Below are 19,755 nucleotides of genomic sequence, written 5' to 3' on the forward strand. Positions count from 1 at the left end.
TAATTGAGACTTCCATCTGGAGCTGAGTGAAAAGACAAGAGGTATTTGATTTTGAACAATTGTGTTCAAATCAAATACCTCTTGTTCTCTCCCTACATCTAAGATTTGAATATATTCATAGCTGTACATCATTGACCCCTTCTGGATTTGCAATAAAAATTTAGATTTATAATCACTCTGAAGTTTAATTACATCCTTCCACTTTGTTCCTTGAATAGTTGAAGAAATGGGGCATGAGAGCAGGTTTAATTGCAATTGTGTAATGTACCGTAGATTCCAGATTATAAGCCGCTACTTTTTTCCCACGCTTTGAACAGCTTTGAACACTGCGGCCTTTACTACGGTGCGGCTAATGCATGGTTTTTTTTCATGCCGCCAAAAACATTTTGCCTCGTAACAGTAGACCAATAAAATTGATGAGTAGTTCACAGAGGTCCAATGAAATTGTACGATAAATCAAGCGCACTTTCACAATTAAATTATTGTAAATCAGTCATTTGTACTCACCCTCATCAACATGGAAAACACTCGAAGAAAAGCATTGTGCTGCCTTTATGGCAGTTATTTAGTTTATAATATTTACGCTTAGTAATTCATTTGTTAGTATTTTCTAGTTAAAGTTAGAAGTGTTTTAAGTATATTTGTTTTCTGTACTACATCCCGGGATGCTATGACGTCACATCCGGTTTTGCCGCATCTTGTGGGGAAAATACCGGTTTGCGATAAACAGAAAGGAGGGGGCGAGCGCATTAGACCCGCGCGAGAACGCTGCAAACATATGATGCAGCTTTTAAGTTAAAGGCGATCAATAACTTTTCCTGGTAGGCTGCAGTATATATTTTTTTACCAGTCGTTAGGAGATATTGGAATGTTGTTCGTGCACTGTTCAGTAAAAAAGTATACGCAACGTAATTTGTGTGTTACCGATACGTATGTATATTTAAAAGTAGCCATGTTACAGGCACGGTTCGAAAAAAAAGCATTTGCAATATGTATTTGTTTATGTTACCATACAGATTTAATTAAAAGTTAAAAAATCCTCACGTGTAATATCTTCCTGTGTAAATATCTCATATTACAACGTGGGACACCTGCGGCTTAAAATCCGGTGTGGCTTGTACAAGTACAAAATTGATTTTCTTTCTAAAATTAGAGCCTGCGGCTTTTAATCAGGTGCACTCTGTAGTCCGGAATCTACGGTAATATATTATGGTTTTAAGGGATGAGAGAAGATAAAGAATAGGAACAAAGGGAAATCTGCAGATGCTGGAAATTCAAACAACACACAAAATGCTGGAGGAATGCAACAGGCCAGGCAGCATCTATAGAAAGAAGTACGGTCAACGTTTCGGGCCAAGAGATATTTTTGCGTTTGAGGGAAATTTGTGGATAACTGGTGGAAAGATCAGGTGCACTCACTACATGTTAAATCGCATGCCTTTGTGCTGTACATTCAGATTCAAGGTTCACACAAATGATTTTTAAAGTACCGTAGATTCCGGACTACAGAGCGCACCTGATTTTTAGCCGCTGGCACTAATTTTAGAAATAAAATCATTTTTTTAAATGTAAAGGCCGCACCGGATTTTAGGCCGCACCGGATTTTCGGCCGCAGGTGTCCCACGTTGTAATATGAGATATTTACACAGAAAGATATTACACGTGAGGATTTTTTTAACTTTTAATTAAATCCATATGGTAACAAAAACAAATACATATTGCAAATGCTTTTTTTCGAACCGTGCCCGTACGCGGCTACTTTTAAATATACGTTGCGTATACTTCTTTACTGAACAACATTCCAATATCTCCTAACGACTGGTAAAAAATATATATACTGCAGCCTACCAGGAAAAGTTATTGATACCTTTAACTTAAAAGCAGAGTTCGCTCGGATCCAAAGCCGCTCGCGTAATGCCGCTCCCCCCCCTCCTTTCCGTTTCATCGCAAACGGCATTTAAAAGCAGAGTTCGCTCAGATCCAAAGCCGCTCGCGTAATGCCGCTCCCCCCTCCTTTCCGTTTCATCGCAAACGGCATTTAAAAGCAGATTTCGCTCAGATCCAAAGCCGCTCCGCCGCTCGACCCCCTCCTTTCCGTTTCATCGCAAACGGCATTTTCCCACAAGACGCCGCGAAACCGGGTGTGTCGTCATAGCATCCCGCGATGTAGTACAGAAAACAAATATAGTTTAAACTAAGAGGGTAGGTAGCACAATGCTTCGAGTGTTTTCCATGTTGATGAGGGTGAGTACAAATGACTGATTTACAATAATTTAATTGTGAAAGTGCGCTTGATTTATCGTACAATTTCATTGGACCTCTGTGAACTACTCATCAATTTTATTGGTCTACTGTTACGAGGCAAAATGTTTACGAGGCGGCATGAAAAAAAAAATGCATTAGCCGCTCCGGATTATTGGCCGCAAAGTTCAAAGCTGTTCAAAATGTGGGAAAAAAGTAGCGGCTTAAAATCCGGAATCTACGGTATTACGTCTGTGGGGTTGCCTAAGTTAATTTACGAGCTTGACTAATTTAAAACAAAAGAATTGTTAATGCTAATTAAATCAGGCCACCTCATTTGGGTGACTGAAACTGACTCAATGTGCAGAAATATCTCATCACTGTTGTAGATTAAAGAGAAAATCTCAAAAGAAGCTACTGACATTTTAGATATAGGCATGGGTGATTTAAGATGAACAGGTGTTCCACAGTAAAGTGTAAATCTGAGCAAATTGATACATGTTACATGATGCAGACCATAATTTTGTTCTCTCCCCTAATAAAAAAAGGTATGAGTTTATCTACAACAATTATGAAAACACAAGCAGGGCAGGATTTACAAATGGGAGATATACAGATATTCAAGACTTTGAATCTGTCCCTGAGTAGAGCAAGACCTATCCAGGAGGGGTTGTAGAATGGATGGTTATTGACTGAAGGATTTGTTTCTCTGAGCAGAACTTTTGAGCTGTTTCTAATTTCTCAAAAGTATGAATATTCTCGTGTTCATTCAAAGGATATTTGTAGAGGTGACTGAACTGAGTTTCAGCTTATCATTCAGTCTTGGGTGAATTCTGAGTGTTTAGTCTGAATTTATTCTTAGTATTGATGTTATGCTTTGATGCAGTAGATTTTGCTAGACTATTTGAATACCTTTCAGAGTTAACCACTTGTATATGGAACTGGAGTCGAGTATAATTACTGTATAACAACTAAGAATGGCCAGTTGCTGTTCTGAAAAAGTTGGTAGCAGCTCAGTACCTTCATTATAAGTATTTCTTTTACTAGACATCTCTGTGCGATTTTTTTTTTTTTCTCTCTCTCTCTTTCTCAATGTTTGAATAATTTCAATTCCCCGATTGCTGTGATGTCGGATTCTTTATACCTCTGAATTATTGTGCTAGGTCTCTAGTCCTGTAAATTGACACTGTCTCTATTCCCAACTCCATTGTGGACGTGCTGAATGAAGGCACATCCGCCCTCTTCTGTTCTTATCTATCTATTTCACACTAGGGTAGAGCCAGTAATGGATACTGTTTTTGCCACTGTATGAATATATACAGATGTACTAAGGATGCTTCAGAAAAATTAGATGTATTATGGTCAAAATTGGTTAGAAATAAATAAATATTGAATTTGCTCTTTGAACCTAACATAGGATTAAAATGTATTCTCAGATGGAGACATCTGCTGATTTGTGAGAAATAGGGTTGAACTGGAGCTAATTTGGAAATCTTTCTAAGAACTGGCACTGTTTTTGTGTTGCATGATTCTTTGTTAGTCATCCACTTTATCATTGAAAGTATCTGGTTGTTAATCAGCAAATGAAAATGAGTGATTGTTATAGGCCATAATTAGCTGGAATGACAAGAATGCGGTTCCACAAGTGAGTTGTTCACTTTTTCCCAATTAAACAAATATTTAGCATTATTACAAATCTGCCACTAGATATTTAAGGCATTCAAAAATACCTCAACTGTTTTATATTTTCCTTAGGTCCGTCGTTTACCAGCAAAGCTCCAAGGAATCTGCCACCCTCCAGCTATTCTTCTCACTGCAGCTTGATATACAGTCTGAGAAGATTCGTACAGTTCAGGATGCTCTGGAAATTTTGGTGGCCAGGGAGTCTGTTCAGGGATACACCACTAAAACCAAGCAAGAAGTATGTGCCAGTAAATAAAATGGATTTCAAATACAAGTAGAAACTATTTGTTAATTACATTTTTATTTAAAGTAAGCTTTATTGTGTATGCTAATACCAGAGCATTAAAACAGTGTATTTCTGAATTACAAGCATTAAATCTTAAAATATTAGAATTTGTTTTACTTGTATGTGCGCGCAGACACGCACACACACTCTTCCATTATGTGTATGTAAGTGCGTTCTTCAGCAGTATACCCGATGGCAAAATTGCCAGCATTTTAAAAAAATATTAACCTACACATTTAGTCACTTTAATATCAAACCATTTAAAATGCCATAGGGAACTGCCTACATATTATTGTGAGCATAGAAACATCAACAATTTTGTGTAGACCATTTTGGTTTCTTTAAATTCCTTCTTGTGACATGAAGGTTCAGTGTTGATTGCCAGCAGCAATAAAGATTTTCTGATAAGTTTCCAAATCAGAAAGATGTATGACTTTCAGGGAAATCTGCAGATATGTAACCATTTGCAATGAATATAGATATGGACGTGGGAAGATAAGAGTACGCAGGTGTAGATAAGAGGTAAAGCTCATGCAGAATTGATTATGGGTGTTAAGTGAAGCAACTGAAAGTATTTTTCTTCCCTATCCTGGTTTGATAGCCATCTTTTCCCCAATGTTCACTTCCCCTAATTTGTAACACATCTCCCTGTGCTGCATAGAGAAAAAGCAACTTGCTATCAAGATGTCAGCGTGTTGGGTCGTCCATCATTTTCGATTTGTACTGAATGCTTCTGGCCTTTCTTGTCAGCAGTGGAGCGTAGAACAACAGGAGTATGAGTTCTGGTGTTAAGGTTTCTGACTGATTTGATGCTGCTGGGAATTGTGGAAAAAGCAGCATTGTGGATTTGTTGTTTGTTTCCCTTTCATTGAGAGGGTTCATTTCAGTTATGCATATCTTACAGGGAGATTGAAATACCTTTTCAATTGCGAACATCAAGCTGTAGATGTGACTCTGTATTTTGCACCAGTTAGGAAAAATGTGTAGGTGGTTTTGCATTGGAGTGGCATCATTTCACAGGATACAATAAGCTTAAAGTAGATTTGACAGTAAGGAATGTAAATCGATCCAATTCCCTGATGAATGTACAGTATAGTATTTTGTGAATTTTAATTCAGTCATACTTATTCCTAATTTGCTTATGCAGCTGATGTAATTTGATTTTTCAGGTTGAGATATGTCGTCGTGTTACCTTGGAAGAATTGCCTCCTGTCCTTGTCCTGCATCTTAAGCGCTTTGTTTATGAAAAGACTGGGGGTTGCCAGAAACCAATCAAGAATATTGATTACCCTATTGATCTTGAAATAAGTAAAGGTAAGTATAGTGTTAACATACAGTAAACATAAAAAGTTGATTCTCTATTCTGCCGTTGAACGCTAAAATTTTAGTATGTGGAGAAAGGTCCCCAAACATTTGCCAGTTTTCTTTTGGGCTTCACCAAAGCAGCAGTTTTGTGCAAGAGGGAATTCAATGTTCCCTCTAATTGTTTTTACAGCTACATGGACCAACCATTGAGCTGAAATTTTTTTCACAGGCTGAAAACTGTGCGGTACCTTAATGAAACATTATAGAAAAGAAAATTCCAGTTGTGTGGTAACAAATGCTATGTACGCAGAAACATTTTGGTTACTGTGCAGCCACACACGCGGGCAGCTTGGAGGAAACAGTGGAGTACACAGGTTTTAACAGTCTGTTAATTTAACAGTGAATTAATGCTTCATTATGGTATCTGGAGGTGACCACAGACTAAACTTTTTATTTCACAAAGTGCTTGATTTCTATTATGACATTAATCTGACAATGCATTTATTGAATAAACATGGTTCAATACAGAGCCAGAAGAGAGAATTCACTCTAGCTTCATCATAAGAGTCAGCTCCTTTCAGTGTCCCAGTCACATATTTCACTTAATTCTCACTTAAGTTACTGATTTTTTTGAAATGTGAACTCTGATTGCTGCACTTCCTTTGCTGATGCCTGCTTGAGTAATGTAGATGGGAGACCCTTGGGAGGTAAGGAAAACAACATAACTACAATGAATATAAGAATTAGACTAAATTGTTTCATTTAGATCATTAAATGGAGATAAAGATGATCTAAATTTTGGCTAGGATATGGGGAGACTGGAGAGTAATCTGTATATTTTAAATTATTTGCTCCAGATTGATCAATATTTAAAATATACTTTAATTTAAGGTCTTTGTAAATGTTGCCTTGGAACAGTTGCATTTTTGTAAGTCATGGTATTGAGCTTAAGTTGGTGCTGCCTTCAGGCAAGTGGAGAGTATTACATCACATTTCTTTAAAATTGGTGGCAAGGGTTTGAGGCGACTGGGGGACAAGTCACTTGCTTCGGGGTGCTTGGGTTTAATAAATTTCTTTTCATTAGTGACTGCCTTGTGTTGCTGGTGAGCATTTGACCGTAGTAATGCCAATGAATATCAAGAGAAAATGGTTAAACTGTCTTTTTGGAGATGGTCATCGGTCACCACTTCCGTTACTTGCTGCTAATTCAGCTTATGCCTCATAGTTGTCTTGGTCCTGCTGAATGCAGGTATTGAGTGCTTCAGTTGTTGAGAAATTGTGAATAGAATTGTGGAGTCATCAGTGAACATCCCTCCTCTGACCATATGATGGAATGAACATCATTGACGAAAAAGCCAAAAATAGTTAGGCCAAGAGCACTTGCACTGCAATATCAGTCATCTTAATTTCTACCTGGTATAACTTAAACCATTGAAGGGTTCCTTTTGACATCTGTTGATTTCAGTTTATACTAAACAGATTGAAGCCCTGCAGGTTTATTTCATTTAGTCATAAATGGTCTTTGGTAATTAAGCAAATAATATCCAGAAGCTCTAAGAATATCCCCACAACCCCCTCTCTTCAACAACAGGAAGAATATTCTTGGAGGTGCCACATCCTGTAAGGTGTTCATTTTCCCATGCAATCACAGCCAGGACTGCGAAGTTTTGATATTAATCATTTGGTTGTGAAATCTCCTGGTCTTGCCTACTGCTTGTATTTAGCGTGCATTGCATCTATGCCAGGCTAATAACTCATAATTTTTAGATATGCTTGCTATTGCCCCTGGCATGCCCATTTGAACTGCTGGGCATGTTAATGGTGGTACAATGAGCGATGCGGGGCCCCAAGATTGCAGATTGTGGTGGTACTGGTTACGGTTCCTGCTAATGGGTCATGTGTTATTGATGCCCATTGAACATGGTGGTGACTGGGCTCTGAAGATAGATTATTGTCTCTACAAGGACAGTGCAGTAGTCACTTCTAACGAAGTCATCATGGGCCGATACATCTGCCACAGGTGGATTAGTGAGGAGAAATTAAAGTACATTTATTCCTTGCATTGGTTTGCTTATTTTTGCCACAGACTCAGTCTGGTAGCTCTGTCCTGCAGGGTTTGGCTGGCTTGACTGTTGATGCTACCAACCCACTCTTGGTGAAGTTGAAATCCCTCAACTGGCGTACATTGCCCTTTTCTTACTTCCGGCTTGCTTTCCAGGTGTTTATCCACAAAGGCACTGTTTCGTAACAGGAGGATGGTGGTATATAGATAATCAGGAAGAGATTTCCTCACTTGTATTTGTCCTAAAGCCATGAGACTTCATGCCCTCTGTCGTCCATGTTGAGGATTCCAAGAACTATTCCTTCATGATTGTATGTTAGGCTTTTTCCCTCTGGTATATCTGTCCTGTCAGTGGGACCAGATGTACTCGTGTGTGTTGGGGAATTCTGCTGTAATGTCTGTGTGACTATATTTGACTCTTCATACTAGTCTTAATAAACACCAGTCCCCAGATATATGTGAGGATGCTTTAATAATCAGCTATTGGAGTGGTTCTGAAGTCACAAATAGGCCAGAGCATATAACAACATGAATGAACAGAAAGGGTGTATTTTTACTGGTATTGTGATGATTACAATTAAAGTAATTTTTTTTTTAATGTTCTTTTGTGCATTGAATAAACTTTTGAGACCTCACCATAACTAAAAGATTTGCCATTGTGGTTTTCTAGCTCTATAGTTACCTGTTCTTAAAGCCCACTGAAATTTTTTTGTTAATTTGTGAAGCAGAGGTTACTCCATTGAGATATAAATCTACATCTTTCAATGTTTATTTGTATTGACACTTTATTAAATAAGCACTTGAAGGTGTGTCCTTAGTGATATCAACTTTCATGAAGTGATAGTCTACATGTTTTGATACCCAGCTGAATTTACCCCATTGCATGACCTTTTCCATATTATCCTTTATATTAAAACTTGGGTTGCTATGAAACTAGTAAGGTATCACTTTACTAAAACTATTGCTTTCCTTGTAGATCTCCTTTCCCCTGGTGTGAAGAGTAAGATTTCCAAAGTCCAAAGAACCTATAGGCTCTTTGCAGGTATGTAATTTATTAAAATTGCCCATTCCTTCGCTTTTGCATTTGTAGTGATCATTGTAAGTATTTTAAAAGAAATCATGAAGCTATGGTATTCAATTAGTGCCAAGTTCCTGGTAGTGCTTGTTCTCTTTGTGTTAATTGTCTGGTTTAGATTAGAGTACTGTTTAGATAAAATAATGGTTTTGAGTTTTAAAAAGGAAGATTCATCAGATATACAGTCGGCCCTCCTTATCCACGAGGGATTGGTTCCAAAAAATGCAAATGCTCAAGTCCCTTATATAAAATGGCATAGTATTTGCATATAACTTATGCACATCCTCCTGTATACTTTAAATCATCTCTAGATTACTTATAATAACTAATATAATGTAAATAGTTATTATACTGTAATGTTTAGGGAATAATGACAAGAAAAAAAGTCTGTACATGTTCAGTACAGATGCAACCATAGTAGCTCTTCTGGGAATGCTGATGCTGCCTCGGCATCAGCCGATCCCAATTCTCCCATGATCTTTAAGTTCTTGAGGCTGTAGCGCTTTACGTAGCTAGCCAGTCAACCATCCCTCACTAGCTTTAAACTCCTTCCTCTCGCTCACAACACAAGTAGCAAACGAACAAGACGTGAGGCAAACAATGCTCAAACAATGAGTGCTGGAGAGAGAACTTCCAGGTTTTCCCAATCTGCGATTGGTTGAATCCGTGCATGCGGAACCCCCGGATAAGGAGGGCCGACTGTATTAACGTGCCGTTCTGAGAGATGATGTGAGGATACAATAAGCTTGAATGACTTCCTCTTTACTGAAGTTTAAAAATAAAATGGGATTGGACTGCCTTAGGTGATAAGACCATTTGAAAATACCAACTTGTAACTTTTTTGTGATGGGAACCTTATTTTTGAAGCCCTGTTCAAAAGATTCTAAGTACATCACCTGGAGTATAATATCCTGTCAAATTTAAAACAGCAAACCTAGCATTTAAAGTAACAGCTGTAAGTAGTTTGTGTACATTCCAGTACTAAGGACTTGGGACTTGATGTTAACAACTTATCATGAGCTATCATTTGCACATTTTAGAGGCTGGATGTTGATATTTTGTTCTTCCACTTTCAGTCCTGGTGTAGAAATTGTTAGCTGAAATGTTCATCATGTATCAAATCTATGATGTTTCTTGGTTATGGTTAGATGGCAGATGCTTTACATCATGGGAGTTGCACACATTGTCTTGTTCGCTCCTGTTAAAGTTTAATATAAATCCATCCTTAATTTACCAAATATGCAAGGGAAGCAGTCTGAAAATTGTATGCGTTTGCAGTTACGTAGCTGATTTGTGTTGCTACTTCATTCTGTCTAAACTGTTAAGTTGTGTTTGCTTGTAATCTAGTATAAATTTGAGGCATTCTGTAGGCATCCTATAAAGTTTGAAATGTCTTGTATACCTTAACCTGACAAGTCTAAATCAGAAAATAGATGGCCTTTTCCGACTCTCCCTCCCCCAACCCCTTTATGAATTAGCATGTCTAAATTCCTTAATCAATTACCTTTAGTCTTTCAAGAATATAGGACAGAGCTGTGGGTTTAAGACCATGTTTGGAGTTTTTTGTGCAGTATTGGCCCCTTTTCTTAAGGAAGGGTGAAAATTAAGTATTGTATACAGTGCATTGTAAAAGTATTCAGCCCCAACCCTTTGTTCACATAAATGGGTGTTACATCCAGGGATTTTGATCAATTTAACTGAGAATCTTTATTTGTGAATCACATGCTATGGCCCAAAGGCAGAAAAAAATGTAAAGTATGAGAATCTAAAAATTTTATACTGAAATTTCAGCAGTTCAAAAGCATTCGTCTTCCATTGCTCGGTACTTAATGAACTACCTATCACAGCTGTTACAGCCAGTAGTCTTTTTGGACCTCTGCTGACCTGGGTGAGGGGTGGGGGTAGCAGCGAGTTGAAGAAACGCTGAAGCACTGTTGGAATTCATACAGGGTTCCCCCCCTCCCCACCCACTTTGGGGGTCGCAGGGTTTGTTGACAAAGCTAGCATTAAAAGCTGATATTAAATTGCTTTTGTGAAGATAGATGTGAATGCTATGCTGCCTACTCCCAAACTACTGTTTATTAAGGAAGTTCTGGGATCTAAAACCAGTGACAATAGTTATAAGTAGGGCGGTGTGTCACTGGAGGAGAGCCTACAAATAGTAGTTTTCTTGTGTTCCTGGAAGCCTTGTTTCTTGAAGAAGTTATGAGTTCCAGATGTATTGGGAGTAACCTTGATGAGCAACTGCAGTGCATTCTCTTGATAAGACTGGTTACAGGCACTGTGTAACCAACAGGGCGTTAGCATTTTACATGTAGGTGATGTGCTCCTCGGGAGAGAAACACAGAAAATGCTGGAATACTCTGCAGATCAGGAAACATCTGTGGAGAGAGAAATTGTGTTACCATTTCAGATCAAAGATCCCTTATCAGAATTGGAGTAATGGAGTGGTGTGGGTGGAAGGTAAACTAGTTTTACAGGAATCCAAGTCTGAAGTGTGTCAGATTCTCATGGTGGCCTGGTGCATTATCAAGCACCAAGGATGATTTTGGGTTCAGGGTCATGCTCTTCACAATACTGCTTCACAGTTGGACAAATTGTGAAACAATCCAATTTTCGAAAAAATCAATCATCACCCAGGCTTTCTTGTTTGATTTCCAGATCACTGGTAGATTTAACTTTAGAATGCCTTTATTGCTTGTGGTGTTTCAGAGTGATGCACAAACATAGGCTTGAACTTGGTCACTTTTGTCATTGCCCTCAAGCAAGAGAGTTAACCAGTCCTTTGCAGCCTTGAACCCAGAATCAAGAAATGAAAGTACAAAAAGCCATTCTTTTCCAAAATAAGTCTGTTTGTCCACTTTGAAGGTGAGCTTAGGAGGATAATTATCCTTTTATCTTGTATTCATTTTTTATAATCAAATAACCGTGTTGTAACAAATCAGTACTATGCTGGCTAGAGTTATGCGGGATCTGAGTGTATATAAAAGATGTGACTAGTGCACATGGTGGAAAAAATTCTGGGAAGGCAGGAGATGAACTGGAATGAGAGTTGAAATGATAAAGTATCCATTTGGAATGAAGAGAACCAAAAAAAAAGTTGATTCCTTGCCAACAGTGTTATAATGGGATTTTATGAATATTTTTAATTTCCAGTGACTTAGGTTTGTTGAAAAGGCATTAATTCCAAATGTTAATATGAAAATTTACATTTTCTTGCCAATCACCACTCCACAGCTTATGGAAATTAATTGTGCTATTACGAGGGGTGATTGATAAGTTTGTGGCCTAAGATAGAAGGAGTCAATCTTAGAAAACCTAGCACCTTTATTTTTCAACATAGTCCCCTCCTACATTTACACACTTAGTCCAGCGGTCGTGGAGCATTTGGATCTTGGACCTCCAGAAGCAAGGGCAATTGATAAGTTCGTGGCCTAAGGTAGAAGGAGATGAGTTATACAACTCCCATTACATGCACATGCATATCAACTCTTTGAGTGATTATGCAGAAAGTTTGGAGTTAACTCATCTGGAGTGATTGATAAGTTCTTGGCCTGAGGTAGAAGGAGATGAGTTATTAACTTCCATGGTAGGTCTTACACAGTGAACAGTTGGGCTCTGAGAAGTATAGTAGAACAAAGGGATCTGGGAATACAACTCCATTATTCGTTGAAAGTGGAGTCATAGATAGGGGTGTAAAGAAAGCTTTTAGTATATTGGCTTTGATATGGCAAAGTATTGAGTACAGGAGATGGGATATTGAAGTTGTACAAGATGTTGGTGAACTCTAATTTGGATTCTTGTGTGTACTTTTAGTCACTTAACCACAGGAAAAATGTAAAGGTTGAAAGAGTACAGAGAAAATTTATAAGGATGTTGCTGGATCTGGGGGACCTGAGTTATAAGGAATGATTGAATAGGCTAAGACTTTTTCCTTGAAATACAGATGGAAAGGAGATTTGATAGAGGTACAAGGTGACCCCCGTTTTTCAAACGTTCACTTTACGACAGCTTGCTGTTACAAAAAACCTACATTAGTACCTGTTTTTGCTTTTACAAAGAAGACCCCCGCTTTATACGTGTGTTTACCCTGAGAAAGACTACCATGACCATGAAGCCTTGTGCAGGCAGTTGTGTGTGTATGTGTGTACGTGCCGATTTTTTTTTCCTCTCCAAATCGACTTTGGCTTGCTGACTTCCTGATTCTGATAAGCGAAACTGCACCATACATACAATATTTCTACTTTATATAGGCTGTACATTTATCATGTAATTCCTGCTTGTACTATATGTTTGTGTTATTTTAGGTTTTATGTGTTATTTGGTATGATTTGGTAGGTTATTTTTTGGGTCTGAGAACACAGAAATTTATCCCATATAAGTTAATGGTAATTGCTTCTTCGCTTTATGACATTTCGGCTTACAAAAGGTTTCATAGGAATGCTCTACCTTTGGATAGTGGGGTAAACCTGTATACAAAATTATGAGGGGTATAGATAGGGTAAATGAAAGCAGACTTTTTCCGCTGGGGTCCAGAGGGCATGGGCTAAGGGTAAAAGGTGAAAAGTTTCTGGGGAACATGAGGGGAAACTATTTCTCCAGAACGTTGTGAGACTGTGGAATAAGCTGTCAGCATGAGAAGCTTGGATTGGTACATGGTTGGTAGGGTTATGGAAGAATATGGTACCGGTGCAGATCAGTGGGAGTAGGCAGTTTAAGTAGTTTGGTGTTGACTAGATTGGCTGAAAGGCCTGTTTCTGTGCTATACTTTTCCATGACTGTGACTCTAAATGAAGATCTTATAATATTAGCTCTATCTGGATTTAAGAAAAAAAGGCTCTGTCTCATCATAAACAAGAAAAGATCTGCAGGTGCTGGAAATCCAAGCAACATACACAAAATGCTGGAGAAACTCAGCAGGTCAGGCAGCACCTATTGAAAAGATTAGTGAAGTTTTGAGCTGAAATCCTTCATTAGGACTTTAGTCTTTTCCATAGATGCTGCCTGGCCTGCTGAGTTCTCCCAGCATTTTGTGTGTGTTGCTGTCTCATCATTTTCATTTTAAGATTTAATGTAACTTGACTTTTAGTTAAATGTATATTTAATATTTTTGATTGAATCTTAACAATCGGTTTGAAAGTTGCTGAAAATTTTCGGTATTGCAACTTCTGTAAAAGTTTTACATGCAGCAGCAAACTGCATTACAGAATGCTTAATACTCATGCTGAAGTACAGGTATATCTTTCATGTTTTAAATCTGAAAGACATGGTCATGTGTAATTTCTCAAAATTGCATTGTCAATTTGAATGACTTATACAGAGTTATAATAAATCAGATAAATTTTATTAACAATATTAGATTCATTCTACAATGAATTTGGGAGTTTTCCACTATTCTAAATAAGCAAGTGTGATCCTGGCTCCATTTTTGGCCCAGAATGGGCATGTTTTCTGGAACATGATATGCATATGGTATTTACCATTATAGATTGCAAAATGTTGGCAGCTTTGTGTGCTGTATCTTGTTATCTTTATTGGGAAGAGGTTGTACCAAAATGGAGAAGCAAATTGTGTGTGTTGAGGTAAAATTTAGAATTTATTATGAATTCAAGAAATTTCTCTTCATAAGCATTTGACTTCATGTAACAAAGGATTTTAAACATCATTGCATGAGTTGATCATATGTAAATATTTTGCTCAGATCCTTTCATATAAAAATCTTTGGTTCTGTTATGCCTTAAATGATGTCATTGGTAAGATGAAAACTGCTAACATCCACCAAGAGTATTCTGGAGTTATGTTAATATACTAGATACTTCAAACAAGAACCAGCCTTCTGTTCTTAATGGAAATTGTAAATTGCAAGCAGTTAATTGAAATTAAAAACAAACCTTTGCAAATAATTTTAATTGGCTTATTAGTTTTGTGTGTGTAAAAAAAAAAAAATTTAAAAAATCAAAAATCTGTGTTTAGATGGATTTCTTGCACCTTGAAAACTCCTACAGTGATATTAAGAAAAAAAATCATTACCCATGGCACTCATCAAGCATTTGTCCTGAAGTAATTATTGGACCGTAATGTAGAATGCCCCATTTTATTCAGTTACTTTGTCATAAGCCCAATGGTAATATCCTTTAATTCTGCAAAAATTGGACACCAGTATTTTATTAAAGTACTAGCACCTTAATTGTTCCATGTTGCTACTTAATGAAATGTGGGGGAGGGATGGGAACAGAAAATTATGAAAATGTTTAGCAGATTGGGCAGCATCTATTGATCAGAAAAGCAAATCAGCTTTCAGTTCGATGGTCTAAAATTAGGAAGTTTTAAACTGTGCACATTGTAAGTTGTAGTTAAGGCTGAAGAGTAAGGAGGTCAACCTGTATGGATGACAGGTTGATAAAGACATTGTTAGTTATATGATTGGTGTATGTACTGTAGAAGGGACGGAAGGAAAAGGGAAATGTACTTGAATTGTGTGAGTTGCCCCTTGCGGTGGTAAATGTTTGGAAAATTTAGTGAACAAAGGACGCTTTATTCAGATTATTTAGCTCCATTTTAGTACTTGCATGCAGTGGCTTAGTGGAATTTGCAAACAGCTTTTTATTGTTAAATTGTGGATTTGGCTGAATATATTTGGAAGCAAAAATATTTGAATCAAAATCTGATGAAAAGGTGATTTTTACGTTTAAATATCTTTTTTGGTGTACATGGAAGCTTACTACAATTTTATAATAAGGGATAAAGTGTCCTGTAAACACTGCAAACCGCAGGGAAAGAAACAGTACTGTACTTTAGTACAGAACTCTGTCTTGCATGTGCGTCATAGCAGCTGGTTGCTATGGAATTGTCATGACTTTGCAAATCAGTGACAGCTTCTGGGGTGAGTCAGTGGTCTATTTGGTCTTTGTATTGATTTCAACCACTAGATAACTTCATAAATCCATATTATTTATGAAAGTAAAAAGTGAAAACTATAACCATGTTACATTTGTTTTTGCAATAACAGAACTTTGATTCCTCTTCAAAGTAATTTGAATTACTTTTTACCATGCTGTGCTGCGTTATTTTGTTTCTTCTATTCCTTTTGTGGTTTGTCTCTTTTTTTTGAAGACTTTCCTATCTAATAGAATGGTATTAGAAGTGAGGTTGGCTATTTTTGGAGCATTTACAAATTATATTGAGGTGCCTTCTGTTTTGAGCATAAAGGTTAATCAAACTTTGTGGGAAAGTTAGTACATAATTTTAAAGTGTTTGTATGTCTGTCTTTAAATATGGTGATCCAACATGCAAACTGTCTGCAAGGTGGTTTGGACATGGGTAATACCAGCACACTGGTTGCCATTAAATTCCTTTAGTTACAGCAGTTTGTAAAGTAAATGCACAGACAGACTGTTGATGCTCTCTAGCCAGGGTAAATCTTATCCACCGCAGGTCAAACCTAACTAAGTGTACAAACATTGAAATAATCTAATTAATTCTGGTTGGGTCACCTAGGATATTTTTGTTATGAAATAATTGCTTCAAAAATTAAAAAGCTCAATATAATTTCATTTTTGGTTTTTGAATTAGCCATCGCAATTGACAATATCTTCACTTTACAAAATGCACTTGAAATGCTGGGTAAAATGCTGTACAAATGTATCTTTGAGTACAATCAACTATCTGGACCAAAACTAGCATTTAACAAGTGATTGAATAAGATCTTAAATTTTTCACTTTTATTAACAATAAAAAGAAATGCATCCCATTCTTAGTATAATTTACATCTTTTTTTATCTCACAACTAATTGGCTTGAATTAAGATATTTTGGGCTCAGAGAACTGACAACAAACATATGCCCCAAACCAATGCATTACAGATGTGAGGGCAGTCTTCAGTGACGCTTCTAAATTATGTACTAATGGTAGGAATTTTCTCCCATTTGTTTAAATATAATTTATTTCTATTACTACCTGAACATCTGGGATTCTTGTCTATAGCTACTTACCTGAGCTATAACCAAAATTAATTATGCTCATTACAGTGGGTTTTTCTACCATTTACATAAAAGAAAGTCATTTACTGTTTGTGAAAGATAGAAATATCAGCAAAAGGTTATTTACTGCTGTTGTTTTGTTGAAAGTTACTTAAAAGGCTGTCATATTGGCTTTAGTATCTCACAGTTTTTCTTTCTTTTTCAGTTGTCTATCACCATGGAAACAGTGCAACTGGTGGACATTACACTACCGATGTCTTCCACATTGGTCTGAATGGCTGGCTACGCATTGATGACCAGATAGTTAAAGTGATAAATCAGTACCAAGTTGTGAAGCCCTCTCCTGAACGTACAGCCTACCTCCTGTACTACCGCCGCGTTGATCTGCTGTGAACTGTCACTGCTGTGTTGCTCCAGCATCTTGCTTCCCAGAGCACCAAGTGTCAGATAAAAACCCTCCCCTCCCTCATTGCAACTTTCCAAATCCACTTCCAGAAATTTCAGATTAAAGCATTTAATTGGGAAAAACTTTTGAGATGTGCACCAGCAGCAAATCTTGTAGATTTATGTCTATACGTGACATCTTTCATAACATTTAATTCCATTCATTTCAATCACGGATGATGTTTTTTTGCTTTTGTTAATAGGTAACACTTCAGCCCATGATTTTGGGGGAGGGACAAGTGTTCCATTGTACTGAATGCTTTGGTGTTTTGATGAGAAAAACTTGTGTGTGATTACTGGGTGTTGAGTAGCATTAGTACGCTGACAGTTTAAAGAAAATGCTAATGAAAAAGCTTAAAATTGCATGTTAAAAATTACATGCAAATTCACATTTGAGGTTGAAATGTTGAGTCTCCGTAGATGGGTGATCGTAACTTTGCTGCAGTTACAAAGACTTCTGATTGCAATTATGCTTCTGTGTACACAATTGAAACTTGATAAAAAAAAATGATTGATATAATTCCATTAACAGTTCAGTCTGGCTTTGTTTACTTTCTGTGGTTTTGCTCTTCTCTAATTGTTAAAATGGAACTGTACACAATTTAGTGATATTTATAGAAAATTTGAGCTTTATTGCCCATTAGTTAATAAATTCATCACAAGCTCTTTACATAACCTTTTGGGACCTGCATTGGGTGCACAGTCACAATGGAACATTGAATTAAGAACTTCCTCTTTTTCAACTATTCTGTATTGATATACAGAAAGCAATGAACTTCAAGACCTTGAGTTCTAGCATTATATGATAGTTATTGTTTCAGAAACATCAAATGGGTCAACTTTGGATTTTGATTTGCCACAGAGCTGTAACTAAAGATTTTCCTATGAAATGTTCTGGTTCTAAGGAAATAGTTTTCTTTTGCTTATTATAACATTCTTACAAACTTGCAGTTAATTGGCAACTCATTCCACTGTTGATTGCTGCACAACCGCTATATAACTTTACCAACATGCTCACATGACAGTCAAATAGACTGCTTGTTTGGTTCAGTGAATTGTTACCACCTGTCCAATAAGCTAGTAATTGTCTTATCCTAAAAGTCCTCATTTTTGCCATATTTTCCATGATTAACAGTTGAAATGTAATTAATTTTTTAATGAACTGGATTCATTTTACTGCCGTAAGAAATTAAATTTCTGAGCCATTAGACCATGGCAAGTACTTCGTTATTAGTATTGAGGATACAGGTTTTCTTTTGGTGTGGAAGGTGACTGGTGTTGGGGATTGGTCTCTTTTTAAAACCTTTTTCCATATTTGGTTGTCAGGGATTGATAAAGTATCTGCAAGTTTTGCTTAAAGACATGTTTAGTTCCTATATGCAAAGATTTATTTTCCTGACCTTTTTATGTATTCAGTCATTGGAATCTCTAACTTGTGCATTCCCTAATAAAACCTTTCCCCACTACTATGAGATCCATTCTTAGATGACCAAACATGGTTGACATTTTAATGTGAGATATTTTCAGAGCTTTTTAAGAACTATACTTGCGTGGTAACCAAATGATTTGCTTTTAGATTCTGTGAACTTGATCTTACAATTTGTTGTCTTGCAGAAGAAACTACCTTGAATAAAAGTCTATTACTATGGAACATTGTAGTGTCTAATCTATTTTACCAAGGTCCCTATATTTTATGCTCAAGTCCTCATTTATATAATGTCCTTTTTAAAGTTCCATATTTGCAGTACCTGGTGCTTGCTATTTTAACACCTAAATCCTGCAAATGTTACAATAAATTCAGTTGCAACTTTTTTAAAACCTCTTTCCTTGGGTTGAAATGTGTGGTTAATATTAAATCTGAAGGCTGACTAAGCATAAGGACAGAACATGCTGGAAGCACAGCTGTTATCTTCAAAGAGATAACATGTTTTCTTTTATCTCTTCCTCAGCTTCTCTGTAACTTAAAGCTATCTTGTTTTACCCCCCTCTTTTGCAGTTCTGACAAAGGACCTTCACTGAAGCACAGACTGTTTCTTTTCATAGATGCTAACTGATCTGAATGTACCAAACATTTTGTTTTAGTTCAGATTTCCAGCATCTACAGTTAGAATTTCCATCAAATAGTATTAAAGCCACAGAAAGCTTTACAATATTGATAGCAAGAAATGTATGCCTTCCTTTTACTATAACTTACTGTACTATAAACTATTTATCAAGTGGTATGAATGATCAGATTTCTGAAGTTTTACTAACAATGTGCAATGTTAATCACACAGTTTGAGGTGGTTCATTATGATACCAACTCAGATTTACCTATTGACACAGATGTGGAGTTTGTGAAACATTCCCATGTGGAGAAACAGCTGATAAAGCATGAAGTCTTCAATTAGACCCTGTTCTTGTACCACAAAAAACACCTCCACAGCACTGGTTTGCTTTAGGTAGTTTTGGCAGCTCAGTGGCATTGGATAACTTGGGTGTTGGTGGGAGAGAGACATGTTTATTTTTATGCTTTGCTTGGTTTATTTTGGTGGATTGAAATGAAGTAAAACATACTGTCTGATAGGCAACTACCAGTCTGCATGGATCATAATTATCTGGTGACAGCACAGAACTTCATTCATAAAATTAACAGTTCTTGGGGCAATGTGTGGTTTAGCTCTGTAGTCCAGAAGCCAGT

General features: G+C 36.9%; 1 protein-coding gene across 1 annotated transcript in view; it reads left to right on the plus strand.

Annotated features, from left to right (window-relative positions):
* Window positions 1–18,726, plus strand: part of usp10 (ubiquitin specific peptidase 10) — a 62,341-nt gene extending 43,615 nt beyond the window's left edge. The window contains exons 11-14 of the mRNA XM_073070336.1: window positions 3,997–4,162; window positions 5,380–5,524; window positions 8,554–8,619; window positions 16,837–18,726. Of these exons, the coding sequence (XP_072926437.1) occupies window positions 3,997–4,162; window positions 5,380–5,524; window positions 8,554–8,619; window positions 16,837–17,024 (565 nt within the window). The 3' untranslated portion in view covers window positions 17,025–18,726. The remainder of the gene's footprint in view (window positions 1–3,996; window positions 4,163–5,379; window positions 5,525–8,553; window positions 8,620–16,836) is intronic.
* The last annotated feature ends 1,029 nt before the right edge of the window (window positions 18,727–19,755 follow it).

This window comes from Hemitrygon akajei, chromosome 17 (assembly GCF_048418815.1).
Source record: "Hemitrygon akajei chromosome 17, sHemAka1.3, whole genome shotgun sequence".
Lineage (NCBI taxonomy): Eukaryota > Metazoa > Chordata > Chondrichthyes > Myliobatiformes > Dasyatidae > Hemitrygon > Hemitrygon akajei.